Source organism: Macrobrachium nipponense, chromosome 21 (assembly GCF_015104395.2).
Source record: "Macrobrachium nipponense isolate FS-2020 chromosome 21, ASM1510439v2, whole genome shotgun sequence".
In the NCBI taxonomy this organism is placed as follows: domain Eukaryota; kingdom Metazoa; phylum Arthropoda; class Malacostraca; order Decapoda; family Palaemonidae; genus Macrobrachium; species Macrobrachium nipponense.
Genome location: NC_087212.1, coordinates 7,831,449 through 7,848,948, shown reverse-complemented (window position 1 = coordinate 7,848,948; position 17,500 = coordinate 7,831,449). Strand labels below are relative to the sequence as shown.

At 41.5% G+C, this 17,500-nt stretch overlaps 1 protein-coding gene across 1 annotated transcript; it reads right to left on the bottom strand.

The window, feature by feature from the left end:
• Positions 1 to 13,160: 13,160 nt before the first annotated feature.
• LOC135197563 (trichohyalin-like) lies at positions 13,161 to 15,778 on the bottom strand. The gene has a single exon (XM_064224616.1). The coding sequence runs from the start codon at positions 15,608 to 15,610 to the stop codon at positions 13,205 to 13,207; it is 2,406 nt and encodes an 801-aa protein (XP_064080686.1). The 5' UTR covers positions 15,611 to 15,778; the 3' UTR covers positions 13,161 to 13,204.
• Positions 15,779 to 17,500: the final 1,722 nt, after the last annotated feature.

Below are 17,500 nucleotides of genomic sequence, written 5' to 3'. Positions count from 1 at the left end.
CATTCTTCCCTCCCCCCACCACCCAAGTCCCCGGCCCATGATTTTTTGGTCCCGCGAAGCCCGAAAATAAGGGATGAGGCGGGTAATATGTCTCCTCCGCGCCAGTCTCTCATACTCTCTCCGCTTCTGGTGTTTATGGGAGTAGGTCTCAAAAGTTCCCGTTGTTTATTAGGCGGCTTTAGTGACTTAGACTCGGGAGCTCATTGGCTGATTCGAAGGAAACTCGGGAGCTCATTGGCTGATTCGAAGGGGAGTGTCTCCCTCCCCTTCCATACCCTTCCTTACCCTTCTTTCACGCCCAACCTACCCCCTCCCATCCTACCAGCACACCCACGAGAAAAAAATAGTCTTTCTAAAGCTTTTTAAGTATGCTCGCTTGCTTGCCTTCCCAAACCCCAGCCCATTGCTTTCCCCTCCCCCCCACACCCCCTGTCCATCTCCAACATATTTTATTACCATTTTTTTTTTCATGGTGACATTTTTTTTTTTTTTCTTTCAAATCCTGTACGAATGACTTTTTTCCCACCTGTATGAGTTGATTTTCTACACCGGTATGAATGGTTATTTTAAGCCGTATAATTGACTTTCTTTACAACTTTATGAATGAATTTTTTACACCCGTATGATTGACTTTTTTACACCTGTATGAATGAATTTCTTTACACCCTAGGTGTAAAAAAATTCATTCATACACCCGCATGAATGACTTTCTTTTTTACACCTGTATGAATAACTTTATCACACCTGCATTAATGTTTTTTATACCTGTATAGATTACTTCTTTTTAATACCTGTATGAAGGACCTTTCTTACACGTGTGAATTGCATTTTTACACCTGTATGAATTACTTTTTTTTATGTGTGAATGACTTTTTTACACTCGTATGAATGAGTTTTGTATCTGTATGAATGAACTTTTACACCTATACGAATTACGTTTAACATCTATATAAATTACTTTTTACACTTGTTTGAATTACTTTTCACATCAATGAATGAACCTTTAAACTTGTACGAATCACCTTTGTTTACACGTAAGAATTACGTTTTACACCTTTGTTAATTATTTTTTTGCACCTGTAGACATTAATTTTTGACACTTGTAGGAATTAATTTTTTACACCTGAATGCCTTTTTTTATACCACGTAATTATGAATACTTATCAACTATAACTACAGATAAATATCCACCATAGCTATAAATAAATATCCACCGTAACTAAATAAACTAAATAAATATTTATTAACCATAACTCTACGCAGATATTCACCATATTTAAAAATAAATAATCACAATAACTATTAATAAATATTCAACATAACAAAGTATAGGGACCATCTTCATTGATTTTTGTGACAGGATGGTTTAAAGATTTTAGGTTAATCATAAGTCTTCTGAGTTCAAGGTTCGTATTATTATTATTATTATTATTTTTTTTTTTTTTTTTTTTTTTTTTTTTTACTCTATCACAGTCCTCCAATTCGACTGGGTGGTATTTATATGTGGGGTTTCCGGGTTGCATCCTGCCTCCTTACTCTTCGTACTATGTGTGCCGTTTCTAGGATCACACTCTTCTGCATGAGTCCTGGAGCTACTTCAGCCTCTAGTTTTCTAGATTCCTTTTCAGGGATCTTCTTGGGATCGTGCCTAGTGCTCCTATGATTATGGGTACGATTTCCACTGGCATATCCCATATCCTTCTTATTTCTATTTTCAGATCTTGATACTTATCCAATTTTTCCCTCTCTTTCTCTTCAACTCTGGTGTCCCATGGTATTGCGACATCAATGAGTGATACTTTCTTCTTGACTTTGTCAATCAACGTCACGTCTGGTCTGTTTTGCACGTATCACCCTATCCGTTCTGTATCATAGTCCCAGAGGATCTCTTTGCCTTGATCGTTTTCTATCACTCCTTCAGGTTGGTGCTCGTACCACTTATTACGCAAGGTAGCTGATGTTTCTTGCACAGGCTCCAGTGGAGGGCTTTTGCTACTGAATCATGCCTCTTTTTGTACTGGTTCTGTGCAAGTGCCGGGCATTCACTTGCTATGTGGTTTATGGTTTCTTTTCGTATTGCACTTCCTACATATGGGGAGAGATGTTTATTTCCGTCTATCGTACTTTGAACATATCTGGTTCTTAGGGCCTGATCTTGTGCCGCTGTTTATCATTCCTTCAGTTTCCTTCTTTAGCTCTCCCCTCTGTAGCCATTGCCATGTGTCATCGCTGGCTAGTTCTTTAGTCTGTCTCATGTATTTGTCCACCATGCATGTGTTGTGCCAGTCCTCTGTTCTTTCTGTCTTTCTCCTGGTCTCTGTATATTTCTGGGTCTTCGTCTGCTTTTATTAGTCCTTCTTCCCATGCACTCTTTAGCACTCGTCTTCACTGGTTTTCAGATATTGCCCAGTGCTCTGTTTTCGATGTTGACGCAGTCCTCTATACTTAGTAGTCCTCTCCCTCCTTCCTTTCGTGTTATGTATAGTCTGTCGTATTTGCTCTTGGGTGTAGTGCTTTGTGTATTGTCATAATGTTTCCTGGTTTTCTGATCTATGCTGCGGAGTTCTGCCTTCGTCCATTCCACTATTCTGCGCTGTATCTGATTACTGGCACTGCCCATGTGTTTATGGATTTTATCATATTTCCGGCGTTGAGTTTTGACTTGAGTATCGCCTTGAGTCCTCTGCATATATTCTTTCCTGATCGTGGGTCCTTCATCTCTTGGTGTTTTTATATCTCCTCCTTCCATTATTCCCAGGTATTTGTATCCTGTCTCATCTATGTGTTTGATGTTGCTCCCATCTGGTAGCTTTATCCCTTCAGTTCTCGTAACTTTGCCTTTTTGTATGTTGACTAAGGCGCATTTTTCTCAGATACAATCCTTACAGTCTGGATTAGGGTATCTATTTCCTTGATGCTCTTACCATACAGCTTGATGTCGTCCATGAACATCAGATGGTTGATTCTGTTGCCTCTTTTCTTGAGTTGGTACCCGGCATCCATCTTCTGTAGTACTTTTGTCATGGAATCATGGCTACTACGAAGAGTCGTGGGGACAGTGAGTCGCCCTGGAAGATCCCTCTCCTGATATTAACCTCTGCTAGTCTTATTCCAGAGCTTGTAAGTATTGTATTCCAGTTGCGCATTGTATTTTTGAGGAAGCTGATGGTATTTTCCTCTGCCCCATATATTTTCAGGCATTCTATTAGCCATGTGTGTGGTATCATGTCGAAGGCTTTCTTATAGTCTATCCATGCCATGCTTAGGTTGGTTTTCCTTCTCCTACTGTTCTTCATTACCATTTTGTCTATCAGGAGCTGGTCTTTTGTGCCCCTACACTTCCTTCTGCAGCCTTTCTGATGGTGGGGGATGGTGTTTGTTTTCCTCTAGGTAGTTGTATAAGCCTTTCACTGATGATACCTGTTAGTAACTTCCACATTATTGGTAGGCAGGTGATAGGCCTGTAGTTACTGGCTATATTTCCCTTACTCTTGTCTTTTTGTACTAAGGATGGTTCTTCCTGTGGTCATCCATTTGAGTGCTGGTGATTTGAGATACAATGCTGGAGTTGTTTCTGCTATTCGTGGGTGTAGGGGCCTTGAAAGTTTTTTGAGCCAGTATCCATGGACTTCAGCGGGAACCTGGGGCTTTCCAGTTTGGCATTTTCTTTAGTTGGTGTCTGACTGTGTCTGTCGTGATGTCTGTGAATCTTTGTTTTATTCTCCCTGTTTCTTCTTCCTTGACTTCCTGGAGCCATGTTGCATGTTTGTTGTGTGATACCCGATTGCTCCATATGTTTTCCCAGAGTCTCTTACTTCTTGGTTCGGCTTCAGGAATTTCTGGGGTGGTTGTCTTCCCCTCTTAGTTGGCTGTATAGTCTTTTCTGGTTGGTTCCGAATAGTTTGTTCTGTTGGTATCCCTTATTCCTGTTCATGTATCGTTGGATCTTATGTGCTTTGGCCTTAAGCCTCTGTTTTACATCTTCTATTGTGTTGTTTAATCCCCTCTCTTGTACTTTGTATTTCTCGTTGAGTTCCTCCCTTGTTTTCTTGCTTCTTAGCCTTTTTCCTGCCATCTCTTTCAGTTTACTCAAGTCAGATCTCATCACCATGATTTGCTTTTCCAGTCGCCTTTTCCAAGGAGGTTGCTGTTTTGGTTTCTGTTGGGTTGGTTGTGCTGGTGGTGTTGGTGTTCGAATTCCCATCAGTTCTGCTACTAATCTTGCTCCTGCATATGTCAAGTTATTTGTTTCTGTGATACTGGTGGTCTGTATTATGCCCATTATTTCATTGACCTCACTTGTTTTCTCCCTTAATTTCTTGTTGTAGGCTTTCATGGAGGGGATCTTTGTTCTCTCTGTATCTGGCTCCATCCATTGTCTAATCTTTTCTACCCATTCCGTCCTCTCTGTTACTTCGTCGGTGTTTCTTCGTGTGTCGTTGTTTGATACCTCATCCTCCCTGTCGTCTTCTGTGGCATCGTCTCTCAGTTCGTCTTCGTGTAATTCGTTGTCGTGTGACATTATCCTTTCCAGTTCTTCTCTTTCTGTTGGGGAGAGCCAGTTCTTTTTCTTTATGTTCCTTACTTGGTCTGCCAGCCTCTGCTCTGTTTGGGGGGTGTTATTCCTCTCATTCCAGATGTTGACCAATCTTCTTCTATATCCTCTCTCCGTCGGGTTGCTTTTGATGTAGCATCTCCATATTTCCTTATTTTCTTCTCTTGTCCATTTCTTCCTTTTTGCCTCTGTAGCTCCAATCTCAGGCTGTTGATTATTGTCGTTGTGGTGATCAGTTGCTGGATGACGACCTCCAAGTACCTGACCGTCTTCCCCTTCAATTGGGTTGAATACCTGGTTGCCGGACGAAGCTCCTCTGTTGCCAGAGGTTCCATTTACGTCGTTGTCGGTTAATCCTTCATTTCTTTCCATCATTGCTGAGTTTTGCTATTTAACCCATAGCTGGACCCTACCCCATTAGGGATGGTACTCATTTACAGCTGAGTAGACTGAGGAAATTATGGTAAAGATCCTTTCCCAAGGAATCAACGCCGAGAGAGCGGTCACCCATCCACCTGACCGTCTTCCCCTTCAATTGGGTTGAATACCTGGTTGCCGGACGAAAGCTCCTCTGTTGCCAGAGGTTCCATTTACGTCGTTGTCGGTTATCCTTCATTTCTTTCCATCATTTTGCCTGAGTTTTGCTATTTAACCCATAGCTGGACCCTACCCCATTAGGGATAGGTACTCATTACAGCTGAGTAGACTGAGGAAATTATGGTAAAGATCCTTTCCCAAGGAATCAACGCCGAGGAGAGCGGTCACCCATCCAACGACTGACCAGAGCCAGTGTTGCTTAACTTGACTTAAGTCTATTGACGACCTAACCCACTCCTCCACGGCGCCACATATTATTATTATTTTATTTATTATTATTATTATTATTATTTATTATTATTATTATTATTATTATTATGATTATTATTATTATTATTATTATTAATTATTATTATTATTATTATCATTCTGTTAAAAGAATGGCAGAATTAAGCGAGTTGATTTTATATATTGTTTTTTTCTATTTTTCTTACAATTCGCTGACCAATATTCATATTGGGAATTTTCAAAAATGATAAATGCTGGAGGTAATCTTTCATTTTATTAAAACAGGATCTCAGGTCCAGGTCAAGCAGGGGTCGTCGTCAGTGCCGGTATTATTCCGTAGGCGTAGTTCAATTCCGGGCCGGGGTCGTCTTTGGTTTAGAGCTGGTGTTGATGCTGGTACAGCTGGTATCACGTGACGTTTCGACCTTCTCCTGTTTTAATAAAATAAAAGATTTCCTCCAGCATTTATCATTTTTGAAAATTCCCAATATGAATATTGGCCCGTCACTCAGAAACATCGCTGAGCCCGAGAAGCAAATTGTAAGAAAAATAGAAAAATACAATATATAAAATCAGCTTGATTAATTCTGCCATTCTTTTTAACAGCATTTGCCTAAAAGAGGGTCTTCTACCAAAATATTATTATTATTTTTTTTTTTTTGCTCTATCACAGTCCTCCAATTCGACTGGGTGGTATTTATAGTGTGGGGTTCCGGGTTGCATCCTGCCTCCTTAGGAGTCCATCACTTTTCTTATTATGTGTGCCGTTTCTAGGATCACACTCTTCTGCATGAGTCCTGGAGCTACTTCAGCGTCTAGTTTTTTCTAGATTCCTTTTCAGGGATCTTGGGATAGTGCCTAGTGCTCCTATGATTATGGGTACGATTTCCACTGGCATATCCCATATCCTTCTTATTTCTATTTTTTTATCTTGATACTTATCCATTTTTCCCCTCTCTTTCTCTTCAACTCTGGTGTCCCATGGTATTGCGACATCAATGAGTGATACTTTCTTCTTGACTTTGTCAATCAACGTCACGTCTGGTTCTGTTTGCACGGTATCACCCTATCCGTTCTGATACCATAGTCCCAGAGGGATCTTTGCCTGATCGTTTTCATCACTCCCTCAGGTTGGTGCTCGTACCACTTATTACTGCAAGGTAGCTGATGTTTCTTGCACAGGCTCCAGTGGAGGGCTTTTGCCACTGAATCATGCCTCTTTTTGTACTGGTTCTGTGCAAGTGCCGGGCATTTGCTTGCTATGTGGTTTACGGTCTCATTTTTCGTATTGCACTTCTTCCTACATATGGGAGAGATGTTATTTCCGTCTATCGTTTTTTGAACATATCTGGTTCTTAGGGCCTGATCTTGTGCCGCTGTTATCATTCCTTCAGTTTCCTTCTTTAGCTCTCCCCTCTGTAGCCATGCATTGGTTTGTTGTGCCAGTCCTCTGTTCTGTCTGTCATTCTCCTGTCTCTATATATTTCTGGGTCTTCGTCTACTTTTATTAGTCCTTCTTCCCATGCACTCTTTAGCCACTCGTCTTCACTGGTTTTCAGATATTGCCCCAGTGCTCTGTTCTCGATGTTATTATTATTATTATTATTATTATTATTATTATTATTATTATTATTATTATTATTATTATTATTCCTTCTAGCAGGGGCGAGACTCCCATGTCACTTGCCCCGAGGCTAACCAAGCCCAAAAGACCTAAAGCCTCGGCCTAGACCTAAAGACCTAAACAGTCTTGACCAAAAATCCTTCATCCGAACAATACAAGATCTGTGTGTGTGATTTACCGCCAAACTTGCTAAAGGGGATTCCGACCGGAGGACCGATCCTGCCATACCCGATACGGCTGGCAGTCAAAGACACTACTATTGCTATCATGCGATGTCCGATGGGATGGGCAATCTGATGCCTATGTGTAGCCCAGTTCGTGGGAAATGAGCACGGGAAGGGGGAAGGGAAAAGGGTAAGGTTTAGCCATGAAGACAAGAGAGAGAGAGAGAGAGAGAGAGAGAGAGAGAGAGAGAGAGAGAGAGAGAGAGAGAGAGAGGCCATTTTCCTCGTTACATGCAACATAGCAGCTATTGGAAACGAAGAGAAGCAGGAAAATCAATCCGCTGAGGAGGCCTGATAGCCTGATCATCTGAAACCTCAAAAGATGCAGTGCATTACTGGTTAGGTTAGGTTAGGTCACCACCCTATAACAATTTACCTTGTGTCTGAATAGTTCATTTATATTTCTACCCATTCATTAATTTGTTCGTTTGTTATTTTTTTTTCTTTTTTCAGAATACCTGATCTCTTCTCTCTGCATTTCCTATTATCTTCTGTGACTTCTTTCAAATGGAAGCTTGAATTTTAAGCCAATGGTCCGTCGCAGGCTTGTTCCGTGAGAATTGGGGGTTCTATAATAATAATAATAATAATAATAATAATAATAATAATAATAATAATAATACGAATCTTGAACTCAGAAGACTTATGATTAACCTAAAATCTCTAAACCATCCTGTCACAAAAATCAATGAAGATGGTCCCTATACTTTGTTATGTTGAATATTTATTAATAGTTATTGTGATTATTTATTTATAAATATGGTGAATATTTGCCTAGAATTATGGTCAATAAATATTTGGTTAGTTACAGTGGCTATTTATTTATAGCTATGGTGGATATTTAACTGTAGTTATAGTTGATAAGTATTCAAAATTATGGGGTATAAAAAAAGGCATTCAGGTGTAAAAAAAAAAAATAATTCCTACAAGTGTCAAAAAGTAATTCATACAGGTGTCAACAAACGTAATTCGCATAAGAGTGTAAAAGTTCATACATACAGGTGTAAAAATCATTTATACAAGTGTAAAAAAAGTTATTCACACATAAAAAAAAGTAATTCATAAAGGTGTAAAAATGCAATTCACACGTGTAAGAAAGGTCATTCATACAGGTATTAAAAAGAAGTAATCTATACAGGTATAAAAAACATTAATGCAGGTGTGATAAAGTTATTCATACAGGTGTAAAAAAGAAAGTCATTCATGTGGGTGTAAAAATAGAAAGTAATCAAAACAGGTGTAAAAAATTCATTCATACAAGTGTAAAAAAGTCAATCATACGGGTGTAAAAAATTCATTCATACAGGTGTAAAGAAAGTCAATTATACAGGTGTAAAATAACCATTCATACAGGTGTAAAAGAAAATCAACTCATACAGGTGGGAAAAAAGTAATTTGTGCAGGAGTTGAAAGAAAAAAAAATCTCACCATGAAAAAAAATGATTATAATATATGTTGGAGATGGACAGGGGAAGTTGGGGTGAGGGGGAGGTGGGGGGAAGCAATGGGCTGGGGTTTGGGAAGCAAGCAAGCAAGCATACTTAAAAAGGCTTTAGAAAGACTTTTTTATCTAGTGGGTGTGCCATTAGGAGGGGAGGGGTAGGTTGGGCGTGAAAGAAGGGTAAGGAAGGGTATGGAAGGGGAGGGAGATACTTCCCTCCGAATCAGCCAATGAACTCCCGAGTCTAAGTCACTAAAGCCGCCTAATAAACAACGGGAACTTTTGAGACCTACTCCCATAAACACCAGAAGCGGAGAGAGTATGAGAGACTGGCGCGGAGGAGACATATTACCCGCCTCATCCCTTATTTTCGGGGCTTCGCGGGACCAAAAAATCATGGGCCGGGGGATTTGGGGGGTGGGGGGAGAATGGAGGGGTGGGGGAAATCCACCGGCAAGATCCCTTAATATGACCAAAGTTTTGCTATTACCAACAGCTGTTAACTTATCTATAAGACAACGAAGGAGAATGGGAAGAAACAAGCCGTTATCCTTTTTATTTGGTGGGTGGGATGGTAGGTGGCCATTTTCTTTCTCGTCTTTTCTTGAAAAGTTGTGGTGCGACGAAAGAAGCATCTGGAGGAATATGTCGCCGGCTTGTCGCAAAAAATATTTATATATATATATATATATATATATATATATATATATATATATATATATATATATATATATATATAAAACAATAAATTGCTCTCCTCAATTTGCGTGGTCCTCTTCGAAAACGAAAGAAAATGACTACTGTCAAATTCACACTCAAACTTCTGAATTGCAGATGAAACCCCTTTAAAGAAAACTTCCTCAATGCGGCGTTTCATAACCCTACAGAAAAATGTTCACACCAGCACGTCGAAATCTGCTGTATATACTGCGCCACTGATCTGTTTCGTGCGCAGTATCTTGCTACCTGGATGTTGAAGTCCCTCCTTTCTAATACTCTTCTCAGTCCATCTATCCATCCATCTGCTGGTTTCTCTCTCTCTCTCTTCCTTCCAACACTTTCGTATCGTATATTCGTTTCACACACATACCAACACACACACACATATACTTACCATCCCTCATTCTTACCACATACCCAAACCATTTCAAAACACAATGGGCCTCATATGCCAGAGGATATATTAATTATCAGTGATTTGCTATGTGAATCTTTTAATACGGTACTCTACCACTTTTTTTTTTAATCCCATTTTTTCTTTGTTTTCGTGTGTATATGAAACTACAATTTTTGATCTCCCACTTTTTCTTTGTTTTAGTCAGGGCAACATGTGGACATTGGGATCGCAGGACCATTGGTCGCCTCCCCCCCTCCCCCACGAAAAACACCAGTAAAAGTTTTCCAAAAAATTTCAAGGGCCAAACAATTCATTCGCGATAAATAGACTGAAATGATATTAAATAGACATAATGTTATCATTATAATCTAGAGCAGTAGGTCATAATAAGGACTTAAGGAGATTGGAGAGGACCGAGTAATTTAATCAATATATATATTTTACAATACATATAAAAAGGGGGAAACGTTAAATAATATACTCATATCTGCTAAAATAATAATTATTATTATTGTGCCTAATGAAAGCAATACCATTGCTAACTCCTGCTTTCTTTCCATCTACTACGAGCTCTGGACTTCTTTTATACCCTTCTAGCGGATCTGGGGTAGATAAGGACACATTAGTTGCTCGTACTTGAAGCGTTATTACAGGGCAAATAGGCACATTGGACTTACAGTTCAATCTGTTCTGAGTTTTCTAGAACTAACCTAGTTTTCTAGAACTTACCTATCATTTGGTTTAAGCAAGATAACTTTGAAATAACGAATTTTAGAAAGTGCTATTAACAGCTGTAGTACCTGTGAGGCCTACACTTCCCAGCTGCACCTTGGCTCAGCTTGCAAGGTTCAGCAGCCACCACATAGTTCAAGTGGCACAGATGAGGCAGAAGCACCTGCTAGTGAGGAGCACTGTTATTGGCTGCAGACCTTACTTGCTCAACCAAGGTGAGGCTGTAAAGTGCAGGCTACACAAGGGGTGGGACCCTGCACTTCCCAGCTGCACCTTGGCTCAGCTTGCAGGCTCAGCAGCCACCACATGGTTCAGGTGACAGGTAAGGAAGAAGCACCTGCTAGTGAGGATGCACTGTTATTGGCTGCAGACCTTACTTACTCAGCCAAGGTGAGGCTGTAAAGTGCAGGCTACACATGGGGTGGGACCTTGTGAGGCCTGCACTTCCCAGGCGCACCTTGGCTCAGCTTGCAGTTTCAGCAGCCACCACATGGTTCAGGTGGCAGAGGTGAGGAAGAAGCACCTGCTAGTGAGGATGCACTGTTATTGGCAGAAGACCCTACTTGCTCAACCAAGGTGAGGCTGTGAAACACAGGCCACACAAGGGGTGGGACCCTGTCAGGCCTGTATTCCCCTGCTGCACCTTGTCTCAGCTTTCAGGTGCAGTAGCTACCACATGGTACAGGTGGCACAGGAGAAGCTGAAGCGCCTGCTAGTGATGATGCACTTTTATTGGCTGCAGACCTTACCTGCTCAACCAAGGTGAGGCTGTAAAGTGCAGGCTAAACAAGGGGTGGGACCTTGTGAGGCCTGCACTTCCCAGCTGCACCTTGGCTCAGCTTGCAGGTTCAGAAGCCACTACATGGTTCAGGTGGCACAGGTGAGGCAGAAGCACCTACTAGTGAGGATGCATTGTTATTGGCTGCAGACCTTACTTGCTCAACCAAGGTGAGACTGTAAAGTGCAGGATACACAAGGGGTGGGACCCTGTGAGGCCTGCACTTCCCAGCTGCACCTTGTCTCAGCTTGCAGGTTCAGCAGCCACCAAATGGTTCAGGTGGCAGAGGTGAGGAAGAAGCACCTGCTAGTGAGGATGCACTGTTATTGGCTGCAGACCTTACCTGCTCAACCAAGGTGAGGCTGTGAAGTGAAGTGCAGGCTACACAAGGGGTGGGAACCAGTGAGGCCTGCACTTCCCAGCTGCATCTTGGCTCAGCTTTCAGGTTCTGCAGCCACCACATGGTTCAAGTGGCACAGATGAGGCAGAAGCACCTGCTAGTGATGATGCACTGTTATTGGCTGCAGACCTTACTTGCTCAACCAAGGTGAGGCTGTAAAGTGCAGGCTACACAAGGGGTGGGACCCAGTGAGGCCTGCACTTCCCAGCTGCACCTTGGCTCAGCTTGCAAGGTTCAGCAGCCACCACATGGTTCAAGTGGCACAGATGAGGCAGAAGCAACTGCTAGTGAGGAGCACTGTTATTGGCAGCAGACCTTACTTGCTCAACCAAGGTGAGGCTGTAAAGTGCAGGCTACACAAGGGGTGGGACCCAGTGAGGTCTGCACTTCCCTGCTGCTCCTTGGCTCAGCTTGCAAGGTTCAGCAGCCACCACATGGTTCAAGTGGAACAGATGAGGCAGAAGCACCTGCTAGTGAGGAGGACTGTTATTGGCTGCAGACCTAACATGCTCAACCAAGGTGAGGCTGTGAAGCACAGGCCACACAAGGGGTTGGACCCTGTGAGCCTGCACTTCCCAGCTGCTCCTTGGCTCAGCTTGCAGGTTCAGCAGCCACCACATGGTACAGGTGGCACAGGTGAAGCACAAGCAACTGGTAGCAAGGGTGTTCAGTGATTGGCTGTTGACCTTGCAGGTCAGACCAAGGGAAGACAGTGGAGGACATGTTGCACAGGTGTTTTTGGGGCGTGGGGGGGGGGGGGATCTCAGCCCGCAGGGTGGGGGGACCCTGTGGGGATCCTCTGCAACCCCTGAACAACTTGCACTCAGCTGCCAAACCCTTGTTTGGCCTGCAAGGTCATCAGCCAATCACGGAGTCCCGGTACTGCCAATTGCATGTGCATCACTTTTGTCACTCTCCTTGTCCATGTGCTGCCTCAGAAGCTGGAATCTTTTCACCTGTACCACAAATTCCAGGACTCCTCCAGGTCATGAGCACCTGTCCAGAATCAGCAGCCATCACATGGTATAGGTGGCGCCAGTGAGGCACAAGCACCTGATAGCAAGGGTGCTCAGTGATTGGTTGTTGACCATGCAGGTCAGACCAAGGTAAGGCAGAGAAGTGCATGTTGCACAAGGTTGGGGGAAGCACAGGTTGGGGGGAAGCTCTGACCACAGGGTGGGGGGACCCTGTGGTGATCCTGTGCAAACCCTGTACAACATGCACTCGGCTACCGAACCCTTGTTTGGCCTGCAAGGTCTGCAGACAATCACGGAACGCCCTTACTGCCAAGAGCATGTGCCTCACTGGTGTCACAAATACCACAAAATTCTGCTTTCCTCTGGGTCAGGAGCATTTTTTTTATCCTCGTGCTGCCTCAGAAGCAGGAACCTGAAGTTCATTGGGCCACAAAGTCCTGGTCTCCTCCAGATCAGGAGCACTCATCCATCTATATTGTGCCTCGGAATCAGGTGTCTTCATATCTTTCCATCCCTCACTTCTGGTTTTTACTAGAATTCTGAGCCAGGAGACTTTTCATCTCTGTGCAGAATGTCCTCCACGATGTCGGTTACATCCAACCATTGCTTTTTTAAATATCCTCTATTGTCATTCTGGGCACAGCAGAACTCCTGGTTAGTTTCTTTGCCACAGTCTTGGCTTCCAATATCTCTTTTTTCTCCTCCAATTTCTGTGTTTTCTTGCTCCTCCCTCAAAATGCGTTGTAACTTGAAATCCCTTCGAGCAATATTGTTGAGAAGTCCCATCAACATGTATTTATCTTGCATTCTTAAGGCTTCTTCCTGCATCATTTGTTGTTCCCTGGCACATTTTTCTACCTTTTCCTTACTTTCTTCTAACTTTCTACACGTCTCCTGTAATAGTTCACACTCTTTTGTTAACTCCTGGTATTTTTGTAGATTCTGCCTCTCAGTTTTTTGCAAGTGTTGGAGCTGTCCTTTTGCACAGTTCAACTCGCTTTTCAGTGTTTCTTCATTGCTTGCAGCAATTACCAGACTATTCTGCAGATGCACCACCTCTTCTTGCAAGTGGCCATTCTGATCCTTCAGGCTCTCTCGTTCTTGCTCCCTCTCTTGTAATATCTCCTGAATACTTATTCTCAAGAGAATTATTTCGTTTTCCTTATCTTTCAATAGCTCTGTCTCCCTATTGAGGAGAATTTCCATCTCCTTTTCTCGGACAGATAAAGTCTTGTGTTCGCTCTCCTTCTTCTGCAGCTTTTCTCGCAGTTCTTGCTCCTGTTGACGAAGCTTCTCAATCTGACTGTCCTTTTCCTTTAACAAAAGACTTGTTTCCAGAATTGAATCTTCGGCCTTTTTCAAGGAGCGCTGTAATTTTTGTTCTATTACTGTTTTTGCATCATGTTCCTCATCCAATAACTTTTCTATATCTGCAACACAACTTAATGTTTCGGCTAATTGTTCTCTCAAAATCTCTTGCTCCTCCATTAGTTCCTCCTCCTTAGCCAACAAATCTCTGACCTGACGGTCCCTGCTCTCAGTCATTTTCTTATAGAGATTTGTGATGTGCGTTTTCTCCTGTTCTTCTTTCTTCAAGGCCATCTTCAATTCCTCCAGGTTATTATGAGCTTCGTGGATCTGAAGGTTCATGTTCTCTATCTTGTTGGAAAAAGTATTTTTTAACACTGCTATTTCACATTCTTTTTCATCTAACTTTTCCAACAAATCTTGGATCTGACTATCGCTGTTTTCAGTCTGTATTAAGAGCTCTTCTATCCTCTTATCCTTCTCAGTCAACAATCCTTGGATCTGTTCATCATGGAGATTTGCCAACTCTATCTTTTCATCTTCTTTTTCTTTCAAAAGACTTTCCATTTTCTCCATGTTGTTGGCTGCATTTCTTAATTTCTCTTCTAAACATTTGCAGTCGTCTTTCACTTTCTCGTTCTCTGCCAACAGATCCTGGATGTGATCATCATAGAGATTTATCATCTCTAGCTTTTCGTCTTCTTTTTCTTTTAAAAGACTTTCTATATCGTCCATGTTGATGGCTGCTTCTCTTAATTTCTCTTCCAAACGTTTGCGATCTTCTTTCACTTTATCATTCTCTGCCAACAGATCTTGGATGTGAGCATCCTTGTCATTCTTCTGTATGACGTTTACAGCTTCTTCAGCTTTTTCCTTCAGAAGCCTTTCAAGACGTTCAATGGCTCCGGCGGCATTTCTTAACCCCTCTCGCAAACGTTGGTTCTCTTCCTGCAGCTTTTCCTCGTCAGCCATTTTGGTCAAGAGTTCCTCCGTGAGATCTGCGACTTCCTCCTGTAGATCCTCGGCTTCCATCTCGAGATCCATGATTTCGTCGTAGAGATTCAATACTTCTTCCCGGAGATCTGCAACTTCCTCCTGGAGATTTGCAACTTCCTTCTGGAGATCTGCGACTTCCTCTTGGAGATCCTCGACATCCAACTCGAGATCCAAGATTTTTTCATCGATTTCCTCCTGGAGATCCAAGACTTCCGTGACAGTGTAGTGTGTCTCCTTAGGACGTCGGTAATTCCTCCAGGCAGCAAAAGCGAGTCCAGACACGACAGCAATTCCAGAGACGGCCGCAACAATAGAACAGAACGTCCAACAGCCGCCAACATTGGAAGTCGTGACAACATGCTCGCGTTTGGCTTCCTGTAGGAGAGGTAAACCGAGATCGGGAGACGGTCCAGCATCAACACTGTCGTACCCGGTATCCAGAGTCGGTCCAGTACTAACATTGCGCTCTGTCTCCAGAGTGAGTCCACTATTAACAATATATCCGATGTCGTGAATCGGTCCAAAATTAGCAAAGTATGTCGTGCATCGCACTGCTACTAAGCAAGCCAGTATCCTGATCACAAGTAGCACCATGGTGAAATCAAATAAGTATTCAAAGGTATTCAGTGACATGATTAACTTTGTATAGGCAGAGTGAAGGCGCGCGACGTAAGGTTAGTTGTAGGATCAGCCACAGGATGCAGAGGATCCGAGAACTCCAGAAAAGAGATTCTGGGGACTCCAGAATCTCAAGGGGCTCCAGGGGTCACAAGGATCTCCTTCTGAAGATTGTGGAGTCCTTCCTTCCTTCATCTTGTTCTCTCTCTTTCTGTTAGGATTCCTCGACACTTATATCGAATGTCAAAGTTTTTGTTCGACCAAGAAGAAATTTTTCCTTTCAATCCACCAGATTTTTTGTTTTTTGTTTTTCACTTATACTAAAAATATCTCTGCATCTTTCGATGATATAATTCTTCTAATGAACGGATAATTGAATGGAGTTTGATAATATTCTCTCTCTCTCTATTACACACACACACACACAAACGCGCACACATATGCATACACACACACACACACACCACACACACACACATATATATATATATATATATATATATATATATATATATTAATCGTATTTATATGATTACATATATATATATATATATATATATATATATATATATATATATATATACTATATCTATATATATTACATATGTATGTATGGATTTATATATGTATATATGCAGATATCCATGAATATGTATATACTATATATATATATATATCATATATATATATAAAATTTGTTTACCAAATTTTAAAACCAAGTTTTAGTAATTTTTATTTGACCACTTGAAATCCTTTTTGGACGACTTCGGTCGTTACAACTCCCAGTGACTTACCCAGTTTACAGAGAGACTTGCAAAGCATTGCTCACAAAACTTTTTCTAAATTATGTAGTAATTGGGTTCCTTTCTTTCGTAAAGAGATTATATGTTACTAAAAACCTTGTCCAATAACCCAGACATTGTCATAACCAGACCGGATAAAGGAAGAGGCACGGTGATACTAAATAAAAATGACTATGTACAGAAAATGGATGATATCTTGAAGATACCACTAAATTTGTTGAAATAGGTGTTCCAACATATCAAGGTGGAGGATAAAATCAATAGATTACTCAAAAGTCTCAAAGATCGAAATATTATAACTGAAAGCACTTACCAAGAATTATATTGTTCAGGTTCATCCTATGGTGTGTTATATGACTTCCTAAAATTCATAAAGATGGTGTTCCTTTACGACCAATTTTGGCTGCATACAATACCCCAAATTACCAGATAGCAAAATTCTTAGTACCATTGCTACAGCCATTTGCAAATAATGAATACGTTTTACTCAATTCTGCTAACCTTGTACCTGATATTCTACACAGGATGTTGACTTATATATGGTGAGTTTGGATGTCGCATCTCCCTTTTTACGAACAGAACCGTTGCACAGGAGGCGACTGGTTGAAAAAAAACCCCCACCCCAAAAAATAATTTTGAGAATAAGATCTTTTACGAGGAAAATGTTTTATATCATGGTTTTAATAAGGATAATTTTAAGAAACTTCTTGAAATTGCAGTGCAGGACACTCACTTTATTTTTTAACAAGAAAGTTTTTTAAACAAGTTGATGGTGTTTCGATGGGGTCGCCACTTGGCCCAGTTATGGCTAACGCCTTTATGTAGCTCTTTTGAGGAACAAATGCTGGATGGTTTTGTCCCTTATCATATCGCCCTCTCTTTTATAAGCGATATGTGGATGACACTATGCTCTATTTAGGGTCCCGAGAAGCAGCTGAAGCTTTCTTGGAATATATCAATGGCCTACATCCTAATATAAATTTCTCAATTGACATGAACAAGACAACCAACTTGCTTTTTTAGATGTTTTAATTACTAGGACAGAACATGGTTTTAATACGAGCGTCTTTAGAAAAACGACGTTCACAGGTCAAGGTACTAA